Raw genomic sequence first — 19,961 nt, forward strand, 5'->3', positions numbered from 1 at the left:
TTACTCCGTGACAATCAGGCCAAGTACAATAAAAGCGCTTAAAAACATGTTACTACATTAGGCTTTAATTGAAAACGCAACAAACACTTCAGTCAAGTACCCGAAAATGCTGCTAAATATAGTCAAAATGTCTTAGTTTCAGAATTAAGTTTTTAATCTTGACAGAACAAGAGGTAAGTATTCTCAAGCGTACTGAACTAAGTAAAATGGAAAATGTTGTAAATGTTGAAAGAACAAATCTATTTTTCATTTTCCACCATAACCGGTGTTGCTGTTTGCTATCTAAAAGTTGATTTAATAGCATCTTCAGTGTCTATCTTATTGGTCATCGACAGCAACAAAGCTTCCATTTGTTCTCATAGTACTTTAGAAGACTAAATTAAATACGTTTCCAAATGGCAACTCATAGACCGAAAGCTGAAGGATGAAAATTAAAAACTTTTTTATTCAATGCTAGTTAAAGATTTGCAAAGCCTCGAAAATTTAGAGTTGACGTCGGCAGAATGTATAAAGCAAACTAGCTGCGTTTCCCAGCTTTGTACGGTGCACCGCGAAAATAATAGTTATGGCTAGTGACGCGTGTTTAACAATCAGGCTTGAACAAAAAAAAAAAAAAAAAATCAGTTAAAATTTTGCGGCAGATTGCGGGAAAATAACCAAAAAGTAAACAATTTAAAACCCCCAATTGCAGGAAAAGCCTCAAAACAAAAACAATTTTTTTTTGTTTATATACGAGAAAAAAATGGCAGCAAATCTTTCATTTAACGATTTTCTTCACACTGCAACTACAAATTTTAATTAAAGCATTGTTACGGTAAGTTGAGATGAAGCACTGAATAATAATTTGAATGGTGGAAAGCCTTCGAAAAATAGGGATTTTATTTTGAAATCTAAGAGTCATAATTAATATAGTTTTTAATTGATATCTCCGCTAATTATTATCGGAAGATTATGTTAAATAGCCAAACATGAAGACGGGAAGATTACGAATCCATCGATACCTTGCTCGATGGTCAGTTCATTTTCGTTCGGGAGAAGTTACTTGAACATACATAGATCAGTTTTTAATTATATAAGATAATAAAGTAGAAGTTAGTAAGATTGAAAGTCAGTAAGACTAAAGTTCTGCCTATAAAAATTTTTACTAAAAACAATAGAAAACAGAATAATCAGTTATATAACGTTTTGAAGAACAAAAAATGCCAATTACAGCAAAAAGGTGTTCCTTGTAACACCGAAACACGTGTCTGCTGTAATCGGCATTTTTTTGTGCTTCAAAACGTTGGATAACTGATTATTTTAATTTTCAGCAGAAAGGTTTTTATTTGTTAAATAGAAAACAGACTCAAAATCATCAAAGCAGCACACCTTATAGAATTTTAAGGCATGATAAGTTTTAGTTGTTTCTACGGAAGAAGAGAATTCCGTGAAATAAATAAATCAACGCCATTTTCTGATGACAAGTAAATTCTGTTAGTCGTGTCAATATTAGAATTCTAGCAATAGAAATTGAAATAACGAACTATGAAAGTCACTTGTCAATGTAGTATGAAGAAACTTTCTTTATTTCAAGATAATTATGCATTTCGTCAGATTTTTCGGAATTTAGTGACATTCCGTTTTCCCAGTTATTTTTTTCTCTAGTTGCTTAGGTTTACCTAAATTATAAGCATGCTAAATAGTTCTGAAGCGATTTTTTGTTAGATTCGATATTTCACTTTCATTAATTAAATCGTGCACGCTTGGATGCATTGCCTCTAGGGCAAGGATGATAAAAAACGCCCTCCTTTCCCAATCGAATTTCCTTACATTGCAGATTTTTTTTTTAACTTATTGTTTTATTGTTTCTCGACACGTTAGTTTTTTTTTTTTTTTTGGCATCGTGAAATTTTGAGAGATGAAAGTAGTTCACTTGCACTTCTTTTATACTTGAAATGATGGTAGGTGTTGGTAACGGGGCAGCTAATGTTGTTTTAAACAGCAAGTACAGTGAATATAAGAATTAAGAATGCGTAACACATATCAAGGAGCGTGTACAATGGGGGGGGGGGACACTTGTAGGCCCGAGCACAAGCCTGAAGAGCGCCCTAGATTTTTAAAATGAAAAGTGAAATATATGTAGAAAAGTAGGGGTAAACAAGATGTAGAGGATCTGCAAAAGTCATTTGTGACGGGTCTCGAACCCGAAATTTCTGTTTTTCAATTATTTCAGGTTTCGTGTTTCCAATGAGAAGAAAATCACACAGACACGCACACACGCACAGTTTGCTCCAATTTCCTGCGTTAAGCGGTCCCTTAAATTTGACGAGGAAATGAATCGTTAAGATCTAGCGAATTCTGTTTTTATTCTTATGTAATATCTTACTTTGAGATCTTACGTAGTCTCGGACAAAAATGTAAGGTCAACAACAAAAACTGACCAAAAAGAATGTTGATAGGAAAAAAAGGTTTTTCAACGTATTTATTGAGGCGATATTGCCAGTCACCAAATTCTTTTGATATATGCTTGCGAAATTTTACTGACCTGTATTTTGCATCAAGATTGATATTGGAAAAAAATTATAAGGCGAATCTGCCAATCTTATTCCAGGTGCATATGACCGATGCTGTGTTGCTTAGAGTGAAGCCAAAGCTCTTATTCTAGCTTGTAGCTTCCATCACTGCGAGCGTGTTTCAACATGGGTTTCGGTAAAACCACTGCCCGGAAGAGAAGACGAACAGATAGATTCTTGCATTTTATTATTGTGGGCTAAGTTCTTGCATTATTATTGATAAATTGGAAAGGTCAAACACTATTATTAATAATTTTTTGCAACTCTCTGCAAAATACTTCCAAAAACGAACTCCTGGGAGGACAAGTTCTGTAACTCCTCGACAAAACAATCTCATTTTAAATAGAGTTACCAACAAAATTGTGTCTTCAGAGACGATTGTCGGAGATCTGGAAATTCCGTGTTCAAGTAGAACAAAATGGTGAGTAATATCAACGAAACCTTATCGACGATATGCGAAAATGAAGGGGATACATCCATTGATGGTAAAGCAAAATCAGTTCTGTCCACCATTTGTGAAAATTTAAGCGGCATTTGCAGACAAAATTCGGTATTCTCTAGCGAAAAAAATCCAACGTTGTCAAGACAGACGACTTTTAATGCTATTGGTACGATATGCGTCAGGGCCCCATACAAAGCTTCAGTTCGGAAGGGAAAGTGAAGGTGTTGGCACGCCTTGTTGCTGGCGAAGTCACTAACATTGCATTAATAAAATCAAAAACTGTTTCTGGGAATGTTAAAACGTTCTTGTTCTTGTTATGTTGCCAACGTCCTTATCATATACTTATTTTATAAGACAATGCTTCCGCTCATACCTCAAGCCACACAAAGGCGTAGTTTCAGATCGATTAAGGGCGTTTTTTGAACTGGTGTGCTAAAAGGCCCAATACCAATCCAAATGAGAACTTATGGGACAGGTTAGTGCGTAATATTAACGCAAGCGGGAAATGTTGCAAGAATAAGTGTGAACTGAAAAAAGTCATACGACATTCTTGGGAAAAGGTTTCAAAAGAAGTTTCAAAGGAATTATAGGAGTCTATGACTTCAAGATTGATTAAGTTCATACAAAATAAAAGCAATATCACTGACTATTAACTTTATTGTTTGTTGCCTTACAATTTTGTATAGCATCTTCTTTATGTTCAACGCAAAAACATGGTCTTAAGGTACAACGAGCTGATGTGTGCATAACATGACTTACTTTTACGCTAATTTAATGATAATAGGGTCTTGGACTTGCAGTAAGCAAAGAAACACTTTAAATATTTTCACCCCAAGTTTGTTGTGAACCGAAGCGAAAAAAAAAGCGTTTTATACAGATTAATTATTACCAATTCTAATGTTATTCAATGATTATCTTTCTAAATATCTTCAACAGTGGCCAAATTGCAACCAGATTAAGAAAAAAAAAAAAAAAAACCGCCAAATTTTTGTCGCCAGGTAGGCGACGAAACTTGGCAACCAAAACCTTGGCGATATATCGCCAAGTGTTTACCAAATTATAACACCACCAGGCCTGACGAGAGGACATGTCAGCCTAGTCTTAAACTAGGGTCCCGGACCTTGCGAGGGGGGAGGCGACACTGACGTAAAAAAAGATAGAAAGAAAAGAAGGAAAGAAAGAAAGAAAGAAAAAAAGAAGAAAGAAGAATGGAGGAAAAAACTCCGAATAAGAGAAAACGTAAAGATTAAGTAAAATTTACTCTTTTGATATTTACTCTTATGGCACTTAAAACAGAGCTAATTGTTTTCTAGTAAGCAATTTTGATTTTCTTCTTTTTCCCCCACTTTTTTTCTTTTTTTCCCCTTTTCTTTTCTTTTCTTTTTCCCCCTTTTTTTCTTCTCTTCCTGTTTCTTTTCTCTTTTTCAGCTTTTCTTTTCTTTTTCTTCTTTTTTTTGGGGGGGGGGCAGGAGGGGCTCGGTGACATAACTGACAAGGGGCCCGCCTTGGCTCTCTGCGGCCCTGAACACCACTTGAGTTTGCATTTAAATTAACACTGATTTCCCTCCAAAAAGGTGTAAAAGACCTTTTGGAACATCCGAATGCAACCAAAAAAGGAGGTACACAACAGGGAACCCCGCTCTGCTATGCCATCTAGGGCTTCCAGAGTACTGACCTTTCGGCCGGGGCCCCCTAAACCTTTACGGGAACGCATACGCAAAAAAGGAGGTGTACGACTAGATCCCACTAGGAGTCTATGTACGAAATTTCAACTTTCTAGGACATATCGTTCTTGAATTATGCGACATACATACATACCTACATACGGACGTCACGAGAAAACTCGTTGTAATTAACTCGGAGATCGTCAAAATGGACATTTCGGGTGTCTCTACGTTCTTAGGAATTTATCCACGTGGGTCAGGTTGAAAAAAAAAAAAAAAAAAAAACTCCATATTCATTCGGGGGAGAGCAAAATGGAAATTAAGGCCGATTTTTGAGTGAAATTTTTTTTGCGAATACAATACTTCCTTTACTATGCAAAAGGAAGGAAAAACTTAGTTTTTCAATACAATTTTACGTAAAGTATATTAAACACGATCCTCGTTTAAAAATGTTTTCTTTTCAAAACAAATTTTACTGTTTTACTTTAATATTTTTCACGATTCTTTCTTGGTCCTATATTTTGTCTAGAACTGTAGCAGATGTTCCTTGAGGTGACTATTTCGTACTTTAACGCGTTTTATTGGATAAAATACTGGCAACAATCGTTTTCGGACAGCCACATGGTACGGGTTCGAATTAGCTAAATTAGCGTTTCAGGACTGTCTTGCAACTAAATGTAGAACAGATCGATTTTATTTTTAATAGATGCTAACTACGCCCGAAACAGTTTCCCGACCTTCATTTCGATTAAAATGGATATTAACTCTCTTGAACTTCCTGATGCTGAGGAAGACAATACTTTTAATTTTTGACAGAATTGAACCACGCCAAATTATACAAAGGGTGTCAAGGTGAACAGTGAGTTTACCGCTTCCTGTGGAAGGCGTAGCCATACTGATCCAAAAGTCTTACATTGGATTAATAAAATATTTACTTTTTCTTGTTGAGACATTATTTTTCGTAAATTTTAAGTCGGCTTTCGATGCAATATTTTCATCGATCTAATTAATCGCAAGATGAAAACACGAAGGTTGCATGCCAAAAACATTGTTATATGTTTTGAATCTTTAATTAAAATTATTTTCCTCAGGTTAAGGAAGCCGCCCAGTGACATAGCGGTGAAAAAGAAATTTTCATTCATCCGGATATATTTCCTTGTTAGGGCATAGGTGTTATTGCAATGGCGCTTCCTTTGATCGAAACGCATAAAAAACTTAAATGTTTTGCCAAACACTTTTCGGGTGTCTCAAAAGAGGTTTTTCCAATTTCTTAAATAAAAAAATACTAACATTTCATACGATATTTTCACGTTTACATTTTAACTACTTTGAATGCATTTTGTGGTCTTTTATTCGCTTGTGGAGAGTTAAAGAAATATTTTCTTATTTTTACTTTTAAATATTACTGAGAGTAAATGATAATAAATTTTTAAAATTAAATAGGGGCGTTTCTAGAACGGGTGTTACCCGAGGTGATTATTTGTGGTGTCTTCCCCCCTCCCCCCCCAAAAAAAAAAACCTTTTGAAGTTTTGTGAAAGATTAAGTTCATACAATTTTTCAAGACCAATTTTTTTTCTTTCATGTGGACAAAAGTTTACATGAGAGCATTTTATGTAAAATTTGTCCTGGATGCATTTGTAATCGTCCCTCCCCCTCGCCGCATTGTTGCGCTCCATTAAAAAGGAAATTTGATAGTTTAAATATAATTTAACATATTTTCATGGAAAATTTTAAGAATTGAATTATTGATTTTTTTCATAAACTCTTAAATCCAGTTTAGGGGTCAACCCCCGAAGGGAGTACCCGGGGAGGACTTTCCTTCCCCGCCCTCGGTTGTAAAGCCACTAAATTAACTGATGAAGCAGTTTCAGTTTTTTTTTTTTGTATAAAAAAAGGGGTAAAAAGAGAAAAAAGTTTTGTTTGTAATAAAAAAAGTTTTTTTTTTTTTTTTTTTTTTGTTCTTTTATTTTTAAAAAAGAAAAAACCTTACCGGGTTTTCACAAGATTTTAGCGGTCCGCGGGTCAAAAAAGGTTGAGAAACGCTGCATTAAACTCATCCTTTTAACGAAAAAAAAAACATTTGCTGCGGCACAAAACCATTCATAGAGAAAATAAATGGAATGTAATACTCCAAGCGTAACAAAGTGAGCAACAACAGCTGTCATGGGAAAGCTAAAAAGATTAAAAAACATGAAAAAATAAATTAAAAAAAACTAATGATTAATTCCAGATTTGAATACATTCTTTCATGCCAAAAATTGCAATGACTGAAATTGTAAGTAATATTTCGTTAAAATGGTTCTATTTATCAACACTGATTTCGCTTGTGGTCGAAATTTGAATAGTTGTGATTAGTGTCTCACCTATCTTTTTACTTTTTAATCCGGCGTGAAAGCGTTCTTCTTGGAGGGATAAGCCAAATACATTTTCCGTTTACTTTTAGACAAAGTGCAGTTTTTTTTTTACTTTTAAAACTGTTGTCTTAAAAGTGAGTTTTGATTGCTGTAAAATGTACAACATTTACGATTCTTATTTGTACAGTGGACGAATCGTATTTAAGACGATTTTAATAATAGAACAGTAAATGTGAGCAAAAATGTCGAAAATCTAAAACATAGAATAAAATGGAACCGGTAATCAAAATCTAGTCGCTAATATATCATAAGAACGACAAAGAAATCTATGAGAGGAATGAAAACTGCGATGGAAAAACCAACAAGTCAAAAATAATACTACAATAAAACCCCTCTAATGCGGACACTAACGGGACAATTTTTTCCCCGTTAGTGTCCGCATTAGAGGGGTTTTACAATGTTATTTGCCTTGGAATCGGATAATTAAAAATTGTCGCATAAGAGGGGTGTTCGCATTTGAGAGCTGTCTGTTACAAGGGGTGTTACTGTAATTTTCCTTCAAAAACGCAAAAAACCATACAGAAGAATAAAGAAGATCCATAATGTTTATCAACAAACAAAGGAACACTGCTTGGGCCTTTTTTGTATTTTAAACGTTAATTACAAACGCTCTAATTGACTTAGAAACGTTCTAATTGACTTGCAAACAAAATTTATCTGACGTAAGAAAGATTCGTCCTTTCGACATGAAAATGAAAAGCATACAAAACGTTTTCCGTCTGTAAATTAGGAAATTTCGTGGAAATGAGGCCTGAAAAAGAACAAAATTGATTTAAATAAAAATGTCCTCTTAATCTTGGCGTCACAGTACAGTTCTAATCCTTTAAGTTATTTCCCCTCATCTAACTCTCCCCCCCCCCATTCCCCCGAAAAAAAGGTTTACTACTTTTGATGTTGATGTATTAATACAACAATAGATGCGTTTTTGCTAGAGCTTTGCACTATTATCTATGGCTATGGCTTTTTGAAAAAGATAGGCATAGCGATTATATGTAGTTTTTTTTTTTTTTCCAGATGAGAATGAAATTGAAATCGCCTGCTGTAAAGTACCACCGGCTCTTCGACACAAGTACTGCATGCCTCTACAAATCCCTGCAAATGACCCGTTCTACTCCAAGTATGATGTCACTTGTATGGATTTTAAGAGAACGATGGCAGGACACCTACCTGGGTGTGCTCTTGGTGAGATAATTTAAGACCTACATTTCGTTCCCCCACTGAAAACTTTATACTATTTTAGTTCATCTAAAAAATCTGAGAGTTTTGTCAGTGCTTCCAAACTTTGCACCAATATTTAAAAAACAGTTGATTTGTAATGAAAGCTGAAAAGTATTGCACTACGAAATGAACAGTTTTCAAATTTTTCGGTTGTGCAACATAATCCGTTTATTTCTGTCTTTTAACTATACCAGGCCGCATTTTTGGTGTGGTGTTGTTTTAACGAAATTGTACCATTCATTTGAAAAGAGAAAAAGCTCATTTTTTTTTCTCACTAAAACGTACTTTGAGATAAAAATGTTAGTGTGTATGAGATAAAAAACTTAGTGTTTATTCTCGTCATGGCATTCATAGAAGTTTATTTTTGCGCAGATTCCTGGGTCGCAAATAATCAGTCAAGCAGAATACGTTTTTTTTTTTCCTCCCTAAAACCTACTTTCAGATAAAAATCTTAATACGTATCAGATAAAAATTTTAATGTGTATATTCTTAATGAAATCGAAATAAGTTTATTTTTACGCAGATTTCACGGTTGCAGATAATCGGTCGAGCCGAATGTGTCTTCTACGTTAGTAATCGTGCATTGTGGTAAATATTTTTTTGATTTTTCAGGTCCCAGGGTTCACATTAACTTGCAGACAGCTTCTATCGACGCTAATTTCTTATATGGTTCTACTGACGAGTTAGCCACAAAGCTGCGACTCGGAACAAAAGGTATGAACATATTAGTTGGATATAATTTTATTTTCCTGGAAAACATGCATGTACCTCTTTTTTTTTTTTTTGTTACTTCACATTTTGCTGAAGTGTTCAAACCCTCCGATGTAAGTTTTCGAAATTCGTTTAAGTGTCCCTTGAAGAGGGGGTCAAGCGTGGTATTTTATATAAGGTGATGATAAACTGCGGAGTAATGAAGGCAAATAGATTAAAAAAAACATTTAATTCACAAATTAACAGTTGGGAAATCCTAACGTAGAGGCATCATTACGAATCGTCATATGAATTTGTAGATAACTGATTGTTGCCATACTCAGAGACAGTTTTAACGAATAAATAAAAATATGAACTTGCATTTACTTCTTGCGAAATGTCCAGCTAACCTTTTGGGGGTGATTTTCAAAACGATTGACAGTTTATAGTCCTGACTTTATCCATTCATTTTTATATTGATGAAATTATTTTTTTGGCACTGGAAATGCATGTAGTGAGGCGTTGTTTCACACTCAATTCGTTGAGTTCGGTGCTTTTTTTTTTCATGATCGTAGATTAATAAGCCTTTTCTATTACTTTAGTTATCTAGTAAAGGAAATTTCCTTGTCCTCACTAGAAAACTCACATTTCCTAAATATTTTTTGTACACTTTCAAGCAGTTTTTTTTTTACTTTTGTTCATTGAAGAAAGAAGTAATATTTGTTAGTTACACGCAGCTGAAATATATTTTACTGAACTGCTTATCTAACAGCTTAAAATTTCAATGAAGTTTGCGTCCCTACGTGCAACTCATGAGTGTTACCCAAGGGAATTAAATACTTTTTTACGTGCAAAATATTTCTTTATTGTAGTTTTCAGCACTGTTAGGGAAGCCATATTTGTTTTTTCTAAGAATGTGTAAGTCTAAAAATAGATATATTTATTCCTTATACGTTGTACATTGAAATGAACAATTCAATGTAAAGAGTATTTTAATCATCTTACATGAGTGTTACTCATTTATTTTTAATAGTGTTGTAAGCATAGACACGTACAATTAGGCAGTAATGTAGTTTTTGTTAAATGCATTACAGTATATTTATAGTTATAGATATTATATTACCTTTAACTCATACCTTTATCAAAGAGATATATTTTCCACACATATACAGATATATAATAAACTAGTGGTACCCGCACGGCTTTGCCCGTAATAGGAAAATTAAGAGGTTTTTGGTTCGCCTGTATATTTACAAATAATGTATGGTGAATTTTCTCGCCAATTGGCTTGTACCCATGGTACGGTTCCACATTATGATAATTTCGTATCTCGCCAATTGGCTTGTGCCCGTGTTACGGTTCCATGTTATGATAATTTCGCAATTTACTCGTCCATATTATGATAATTTTGTTCTTAAAACTGGAATAGAAAAAGAACCACATTGAATTTTCGAAAAATCGCTTCGAGGTGCATACCCCCATGCTACAAACTAACTTTGTGCCAAATTTCATGAAAATCGGCCGAACGGTCTAGGCGCTATGCGCATCACAGAGGTCCTGACAGACAGAGAGACTTTCAGCTTTATTATTAGTAAAGATAAAGATAGTGTTTTAAGTATAGAAACGTACAATTAGGCAGTACTGTATTTTTTATTAAGTGCATTAGAGTACATCCATTGTTGTAGATATCATATTATCTTTAACTCGTACCTTTATCAAAGAGATATATTTTTCACAGATATACAGATATATAATAAATTAACTTTTATTAAAAATTGAAAAGTAAACACTGACACAAAGCTAACGTTTTTGCAGAAATGCAATTTGTGTGCATTGTTTAGGAAAGACTCTAATTATCAAAAATTGGTATTCAAATAACTAGATATTTTAGAAGAATTATTGCCAAAAGGTAGCAATAAATAATTTAATGAATCCAGCTCTCGTGAGTGTTACTATAGCTAAAATTTAGCATTTGCGTTAATAAACTTTTTCTTGAATCTTTAACAAATTGGTTTCAATATTGAGTTCTTTTTTGCTATTCATGGTATAATTGCAGTGAAAACATTTAGTGTTTAATTTAATATCGTTAACTTTACCCTTTATTTAGGAAACAAAGTAACACTCATTAGAAAAAACATTTTTACTACTTAAAATTTCTTAAATAATTAAATATTTATACCGTTTTGACTTACTGAGTATTTAAGATGGTTTAATCAAGATTTGTTAGATTATTCATTTCACAGAAGGTGAATCTAAAATAAGGTTTATAAAGGTAACACTCATGAGAAAAACGGTGACTTGCGAAGAAATTTTTTGGAATTTCTAAAATCTAAGCAAATTAACTCACAAATAATCAATTGGTTAGAAAGCTGTAAATTGTAAGGCATTTATACCTAGGAAACTTTTAATGTTTATAACAACAAAAGTTTTCAAATTGTGTCTAACCTAATGTGTCAATGCATTTGAAAATCATCTTTTGTCTCTTCTCACGAGAACAATAAAAATCATGAACCTCACTTTTGATTTTGTTTATAAATTTTAATAATTTCAACCAATTAATCATGCTTTTATTGACACTTCATTTACTTGTGTTTTAATCAAGTATAAATGGTTTTGGGCATAAGTAAGCTACGAAGGCTTTTCAAATACTATTTTAACCACTCCTTGTAATGGATTTGAGAAATAAACTTTTGAAACAGCTTTTGCAGATTTTAGCACGAGACATTTTCAAACATATTCAATTAGTTTATCGTTTCGTTTATTTGAAAATAATAATCTTTTTATTTGTAAATTAATGTTTTCATTCCATTCCAGAGAAAAGAAACCCAAGAGTAGAATCCAATCGCTAGTCGAGATTGCGAAAATCATATTTTAAATACAAGACATTAATTCAAATAAATGCCAGGGGCTGTAGGTGCTGTTTTTTTTTTTTTTTTTTTTTTTTTTGTTTCGCAGAGAATGGGGACGAAAAACATGAAATGCTAATTAAATATATTACCAGATAATTCTGTAAGGATTATGAAACAAGAAACATTTTTCTAGGTTTGATGAGGACTTGGGATAAATTTGGTGATTTAGGCTTAAAAGAACTGCTGCCGCCGCTAACAGACACTCCTGAAAAAGACTGCATTGCAAGACCAAGAAGCTTGTACTGCTTTCTGGCTGGTGTGTATGCAATATTTTGTTAACGTCTTTTACAGTTGTAGTTTTAAAGCACGCTTACGAACTATTCGTTTTTTCTTTATTTCAATAATCCCGAAATTGTTAAATTATTTTCTTTACATAATTAACAAAATTTTTTTAAAAAAATTCAATAAAAATGTAAGTAAACATAAAATTACTTATGTATTTAATAATGTTTTTAAAAACTATTATGTACTAACGACCCGCCCCGACCTTGTTCGGGTTGAAAAATTATCGATCTTAACTAAATATTATGCAGATTATTGTTAATTTTAAAACATCATGGTAAACAACATTTTTTGTTTCGTTTTTATGAGATTTTAAAGAAAATTGATTCACCTCATTTCCTAATTCAGAAAGCCACATGTAATTGCCTATAAGCTATAAGTAAGTCAATGTTCCCGAATGTAATATTGTACTGCGTAAAGTTGTACGCTTGATCTTCTTCGGGTTTGTTGATGATGATGGCAAAAGACATTTTCGCTGGAAATTGTAATCACTAAAATTAGACAGGGAAATCTGTAAGGATGTGGGAAGGCGAGGATAATGAGTCAACTGACCTACTGCTGGTCTTGTAAGAGTAATACACTAAATCACATTATTCCGTAGGGACTTTACTTGGAGTGGAATTCAACTGCATAGATTAGGTGGATCAAGGTTTTGCAATAAAAATATTAGAATATCGACTTTAATTTGAGGATGGAGTCCTGAAGGGTTAAGGGGTTAAAGAATTCACGTGAATAATACACAGCGTCTAAATTTTGAACTGTAGATTTTCAACATTCCTCAGTATCAGTTCTATGCGTGCTTAAGTTCAATCTTGAAATTAATTTGTTAACTTCACATATTAATAAACTGTCTTTTATTATTAACAAACTGTCAGCGTTTTCTTTCCTCGTCGGCCAACAAAGAATTCGGTTACCAATCGCTTGAATAAAGGCTTAGCCGTATTTAAAATCTGCTTTTAAAAATGTCATAATTTGAATTCTATGTAACATGGAAGTTCCAAGCATATTCTATAAGACGTAGAAAAAATAACTCTTTGTTTTGTACTAAATTTTTACATATTTAAACATGTTTTCACTGTAAAAATCGCAAAACACCTTTTAGAGGTTTTTAATTAATATATTCGTTATTATTAATGTCAACCAAAAACGCAACCCAGCTAAGAACACTCTCGATCAACTCTCCTTTCGAACAAAGAAAAGTTTTTCAAAATCTGTCCATCCGTTTAGGCGCTAGAGTGCCACAGACAGATACACAGATACTCAGATACACAGATATACATCGATACACAGATACGTAAAACTTATAACCCCCTTCCTTTGTGTGTCGGGGGTTAAAAACTATGCAGAGCCAAGGTCGTTCCGAACTTAAATTTTTTGGGTGTGCGGAAATTCACAATTAGCCGAATGGAACTTGAAATTTTGTCGAATGATGATAATTAATTTTTGTCCTATCTGTGTTGGCTCAATCAAACCGACTGTTAAATCTGCAAAACCAATAATAAATCATTTATTTACACGTAATTTTTGAACGTGCTGGGATTTAAAGTTTACATCTTATTTTCAAGGTGACGAGCGAGTGAACGAGCAAATCCACCTGACCGTGCTCCACACGTTGTATGTACGACACCACAACCGCATCGCCAGGATATTGTCGAAGTTGAATCGACACTGGGAGGACGAAAGGCTCTACCAAGAGACGAGGCACATCATAGCAGCACAAGTCCAATACATCGCCTACAACGAGTTTTTACCTATTTTACTGGGCCCTGTGTATAGGCAGAGGTATAACCTTACTTTGCAACAAACGGTAAGCAGTATGCTACATCTATGAAAAAATAAGGATGTTTGAATAGGGTAATATGGATATGGAATTCGATGTAAGGATATTGTGCAGTTTAGAATTTACTGATGTGGCGTACACAACGTTCTTCAAGGCACACCAGAGAAAATAAGAAAGAGGATTTCGTGCGGATAATCTAATAACAGAGGCGTATCTAGGAGGTGGAGGGTGGTTTGCGGAAATATATCACCTTCCGAAACTCATAAATTTTCCTTTTTGACCATGAAAAAAGATTAAAATTTACTATGTAATCACTCCTTAGTTTAGCCATACCCCCTCCGAAACATTTTTTCTCACAACATGACGGTCTACTAAGAAGACCCACATCTGCGTGTAGCGAATATTGACAACCCCTTCACGCAAAAATGTTGCTTCCAGGCTAAACATAGCGGAGCTGGAAAATTGCCATTTCGCAATATTTTGGTGTAGAAATCAGTTTATAAACTTGACGTTTTTCAAGTGATCACTTAGAACAGGAATTACTTATTGGAGGGAGCAAGTCCAATCATTGGCTTAGCAAAAGCTGAGGCTAAGACTCCAAGTCACGGGGTCAACAGCGACGAATCGTTGACACGTTTTGCGAGAAACCAGCGAAAGAAACCGGATTTCTTCCAACGCTTCGCAATAAAAACCTATCACGTGACTTGGGGTCTTTGCTTCACGAATGAAAGTCTTCATTCCCTCCATTTTATCTCTTCTCAAGGGTGATCATCCGAATGCAATAATTGAACTCTCAAACGCAAAAGGGATGTATCGATGGACAGTTCATCCAGAAATTTTGGTGGATGCAGCAAGTAGCTGAACACTGGTAATGGGATTTTGATTTAAAGCATAAAATCGACCCTGTTATAATATGGGTTTTCGTGCTGTGTACCCAAAAAAGAGTTTAAAATTGTCAAGGACATGGCGAAACTTATCAGAGTCGCACTATAGGCCGTCAATAAAACGTCTTTCTAAACATAGTTGCTTCCAGGTAGCGGTGGGTATAATCGAGTTCTCATAATCGAATCTCTCGATTATTCAAGATCATTCTAGAACTCAACTGTCACGAGTTCTCGATTATCTGATCTCGAGTAATCGATTATCTAATCTCGAGTAATCGATTATCTAATCTCGAGTTTTCGATTATCACTACTCGAGTTCTCGATTATTGTACCTCGAGTTCTTGATTATCATTTCTCGACTTCTTGATTATCACATCTCGAGTTCACGAATGTCGCATCTCAAGTTTTAGATTATCACAGCGCGAGATCTCGATTCAAAATAATCGAGAAATCAATCGCTTGAGACCTCAATTCAAAAGATCTCGATTGTCAATCGCTCGAGTTATCGATTTCGAAAGAACTCAATTACAATCGTTCCAATTCTCGATTTCAAAAGACCTCAGTATCAATCATTCGAGTTCTCGATTTCGGAAGATCTCGATTACCAATCACTCGATTATCAGAAGTACTCTATTCCTGAAACCTACACTATCAGAAGTTCTCGTTTATGCCCATCACTACTACCAGGGATATTAAGAGCTCTTGCTCCAAAACAGATGAGAGCTTCCTCTAGTATTTGTACTAGTTATCCCAAAATTTTTAAATTTTGGTACTTACAATGTTTTTGTTTTAGGTGCTTTATGTGTGTACTGAGTATTAAAGATTTTTTTCGTTCTTCTGCATGTGTAATGTGTGCGAAAAACATTTCCTGACATATTCTTCCTATCTTCCAACAGGGTCACTGGTACGGTTACGACGAGAACGCTCATATGGGAATCTCAAATGCTTTCCAGTCCGCAGCATTTCGATTCGGCCATACATTTATACAGAGTCGAGTCAGACTGTATGACAAATATCACCAATTCGTCGGTAAATGGTTTTGCTTGCTTTCTTACCCTTCTACACTAAGGTTAAAACTGAAATCATAAAACTCAGAAATAAGCTAAATGAACTGTTTTTCAAAAAGGCAATATTAAATTTTTTTTTCTTTAAGCTTCAGACTAATGTTCTGACCTTCCAGGAGATTTTTCAAATTAGTTTTATCGTAAGATTTTAGACTCTACGTTATTTATAATTTATCTTATCGTGGCTTGTGGTCGTTTATCTTCTGTCAGAAGCCATGTTTTATGGGTTTAATTCTTTTTTCCAATAAACAGTCCTTTAACTTTCTCCGCGTCTACAACAGATGGCAGCACTAGCAATTTATTGCAAGATGTTTGGATCAACGTTGCTTCAATATTACAAGAAAAATAAAATGATCACTTTTATTGATGTCATAAAGTTGAAGGTGGCAACAACAGGTTTAAACAAATGGTCGAAGTAAAAATTCCTTTCTATCTGCGCTGTAAATTCCAATATATTTGAGTGCAAATAATTGTTCACTTAGTTTTAAACAGATGGCAGCACCAGTAATTTGCTTCAGAAATTCTTTTGGAATTTAACTGAAATAACTGAAGAACTCATTACAATCTCGCTCCCATCCGAAAACAAAAATAACTTGATAGCAGGGGCGGATACAGCAATAATTTTTGGAGGGGGCATAAGAAATTGAAAAGCTTCAACCCCCCCCCCCCCCCTATTTTCAATTTTTCATAGCGAAGTTTCCATAACCTTTTTTAAATGGTTTTTTTTTTTTTTTTTTTGAGCAATCACATTGCTTATTGTTCTCATTTGACTGTTTTGATGTCCTATATGATTTTATTTCTCCCCGCCTTCCTCTGCAGCACCACCGTCGACCGGCCTCACGATGCTGCTCCTTTAGGGAAAACCGTCTCAAGGTTGCATCCATATCCTACGCACACGTGCATACATACACACACCTATACACATACACGCGTATACCCACACACTCATGCCTGCACAAAGACACAAACACACACATACACATCCACACACTCATGCCTGCACACAGATACAAACACATATGCCTCCATACATACACACACTCGTGATTGTGAAAAACATAATTTCATTTCAAAGTGTCAAAGTTCAAATTATTATTTTTTTTCTTTCCTTTTTTTCAGGATCCCTTAAAGCAGATTAATCTACTATTGAGTACATAAATACTATGCGCGTTTCTGCCTTAACTGGAGACGTAAAAAATCTTTAACAATTTAAGTCAATTAAAGACTAAACGCTATATAATCTCACCGAGGTGCTATAAAATGAGCGGATATAATTAGTAACTATTTCATAATGATTTTGACACAAGGACAAGGTTATTAAATTAAAAAAAACCTCATTTGAGTTTTTTTAAACGAATTTGTGTTTTGACTATCAATTATTGTGTAAATAAGAAAATTATAGCTTTATAATACATAGGTTTTATTGAAGAATTCAGAAGCTACTCCTTTGCAAATTTCAAAGCAATTGCTAACTTGCTGGGTTGAAATAACCTTTCGATTCACGTCTCCACTCATTTTTTAAAAAAATATAAATTTCTAATTCCACCACAGAAGAATTGATAGACTAAGTACATTCCCTTGAGTTCCAAACCAGTAAGTTAAATGTCTCCGACTCCAGTATTACTTCTTTTTATCAAACAAAAATGCTTTTATTCAAATAAGATTTGAGTTTTTTTTTGTGTTCTTTTTAAATAACTGTAAAACATTTCTTCATGTTACATAGAGAAGTCAATTTAAAAAAAAAACGAAATAAATTAATTTTTCCTTCTAGGGGGTGCCCGGGCTCCCTGCCTCCCCCCCTAAAATCCGCTTCTGCTTGGTAGAAATAGTATACATAACTGGGGTATTGAAAAATTGATAAATTAATTAATAAAATAAAGCACTTTGAAGAGCACTCTTTTCCCGGGTTCCAAACTAACTTGTACCAACTTGCACATGGGTGCTAAGGGGCTTCTAAGCATTGCAAAACGGCAGTTTTGTACGTGTGAAAAGACGCTTTCAAATTCATGGTTTTTTGAAACATATTTTGCTCTTTAGCTAGGCTTGAATTCAGTTGAGCCTAGCAAGGGCGCCCATATGCAAAATTTTAAGGGGGGGGGGGGGGTCAAAAATTAAACCCATGGTTTAGCAGAATATTTTCCCCCATCGAAACCGATTTCAATACAGATTACAGATATTAAAATTTGACATTTTTAATAACTTATTCATTAATGGCTGGAAAAGGAATTTTTATACATTTTTACAAAGGAAAAAGCATTAAAAGCAAGAAAGTTCTCATTTCTAAAGGGAGGGGGGCTTCAGCCCCCACTTGCCCCCCTATATGTGCGCCCTTGGAGGTTAGGACTATTCGCCTAAAGAGAAACCCTTACATTCGCTGTTCTAATTAATTGAGAAAATTGGTACAAGCTTTTTTTGATCCAGAAAAAAAATCTCTTTCGAACGACATGGAATGTTGAGGGAGGTGAGAACTCTTTCATCCTTTTAATGGGCAATTTATATGAAATTTTAGCGAAAAAATTTATGAAAAATAAATTAATTCGAATTATAAAAAAAAAAACAGGTGTTAACCCCCTGGGCTCGAAGTGATTGTACAAAATTTCAAGGTTATATAGGTACTATGGAATCTCCTGTACGCAGGCTCGCCACAGACAACTTTTCACGATTTCTTTGACGTTACTTCTTTTTTAATGTATAGAGATGATCATTAAATGCATCCGTTGAAATCAAATATTTAAAATTAAAGCTTATTCAAACTCCGCATGAATCAGTAGACAGAGCATTATTCGATTGTTAAATCGGTCGAAAGAATTATTCAATTACCGACCATTCAAGAAAATCACTCGAAGTTACTGTAACGAAATGCTTTATTTTTAAAATAAACTGACCCTCATAATTTTGTCTAAGACATGATATTTCACTTAAAATTTTTTCCCTTCACCTGTGGTTGGTACTTGTCCATCGATATCATGTTTTCTTGCATATTTATAACGCATCTTCTTTTGTCTAGATTAAATGAAGTTTTACATCATTCTATTCTTTTTCAGATTCCATCGAGTTACGCCAGTTACTGCGACATCCTTTCGTAGTCAACGAACCAGGAATTATTGATCACTTGGTTGGTGGTCTTATTAACACTCCAGCCCAAACATACGACCCTTTCATATCATCAGAGGTGATTAGTTTAGATATTGTTATGTCGTTATCTATGCATGCGGAAAAAAGAATTGGTGCAGCAGAAAATTTTCCATTGGGATGCAACACTAATCTTATATCAAGGCAGCACAAAAAAAAAAAAGAAGAAAAAATGCGACGAAAATTGAATTAACGGGGGAAAGGATTTTGGGAAGGAAAGTATCAATAAAATTTGTCTGAGAAAAACCAATACCTTCGTTGTAAAAATTAAAAGTAAAATGAATAACGATATAAACGCACCTATTTTCAAAAAATTGCAGACAGGTGTTTCGGCATTTCAAAGAACTCATTCTTAGGTTAATTTCTCGTAAAAGTAAAAGCAAGACGAAAAAAGGCACCAAAAAGGCTTAATGCATCTTAAAAATATCGCTATAAACAAAACAAACAATAAATAAATAAATAAATAAATAAATAAAAATATTGAAAAAATAAAAATTGGAAAGTAAGCTTTTGAGACTGGGAAAATGTGTGTTTGTCGTCCTGTCGGTCGGTCTATCTGTCTCTCTGTCTGTCCTCCCCCCCCCCCTCTAATAACTTTTGAGTGAATATTCCGATTCGGACAATTTTTTTTTCCTTCGACAGATCTCGGCGAGGACACCTCATTCCCATATTTCACTTTTTGATTTTAACAGTTTTTTTGTTCAATTTTGAACAGTCCCCCCCCCCAAAGAACTTTAAATTAGCGTCTACAGGGAAACTTAATGCAAATATAAATCCCCAATTTAAAGTAAATTTGCATCAAAAAAACTTTGTTTTAAAAAGCTCCTGATGAAAAACATGTATAGAAAAGATATTTTTGATTTGAATAATTTTTGGTTCAATTTTGAGCAGTTCAAAATATTTAATATTAGCCCGCTTACGGGGAAACT

The 19,961-nt window shown here is 34.2% G+C and overlaps 1 protein-coding gene across 1 annotated transcript in view; it reads left to right on the forward strand.

Moving 5' to 3' along the window:
- Positions 1-19,961, forward strand: part of LOC129230237 (chorion peroxidase-like) — an 82,221-nt gene that overhangs the window by 47,437 nt on the left and 14,823 nt on the right. Inside the window, 6 exon segments of the mRNA XM_054864638.1 lie at positions 8,088-8,255; positions 8,904-9,005; positions 12,024-12,146; positions 13,738-13,979; positions 15,733-15,865; positions 18,945-19,072. Coding sequence (XP_054720613.1) covers positions 8,088-8,255; positions 8,904-9,005; positions 12,024-12,146; positions 13,738-13,979; positions 15,733-15,865; positions 18,945-19,072 — 896 coding nt within the window.

The sequence above is a fragment of the Uloborus diversus genome, chromosome 9 (genome assembly GCF_026930045.1).
Source record: "Uloborus diversus isolate 005 chromosome 9, Udiv.v.3.1, whole genome shotgun sequence".
NCBI lineage: Eukaryota > Metazoa > Arthropoda > Arachnida > Araneae > Uloboridae > Uloborus > Uloborus diversus.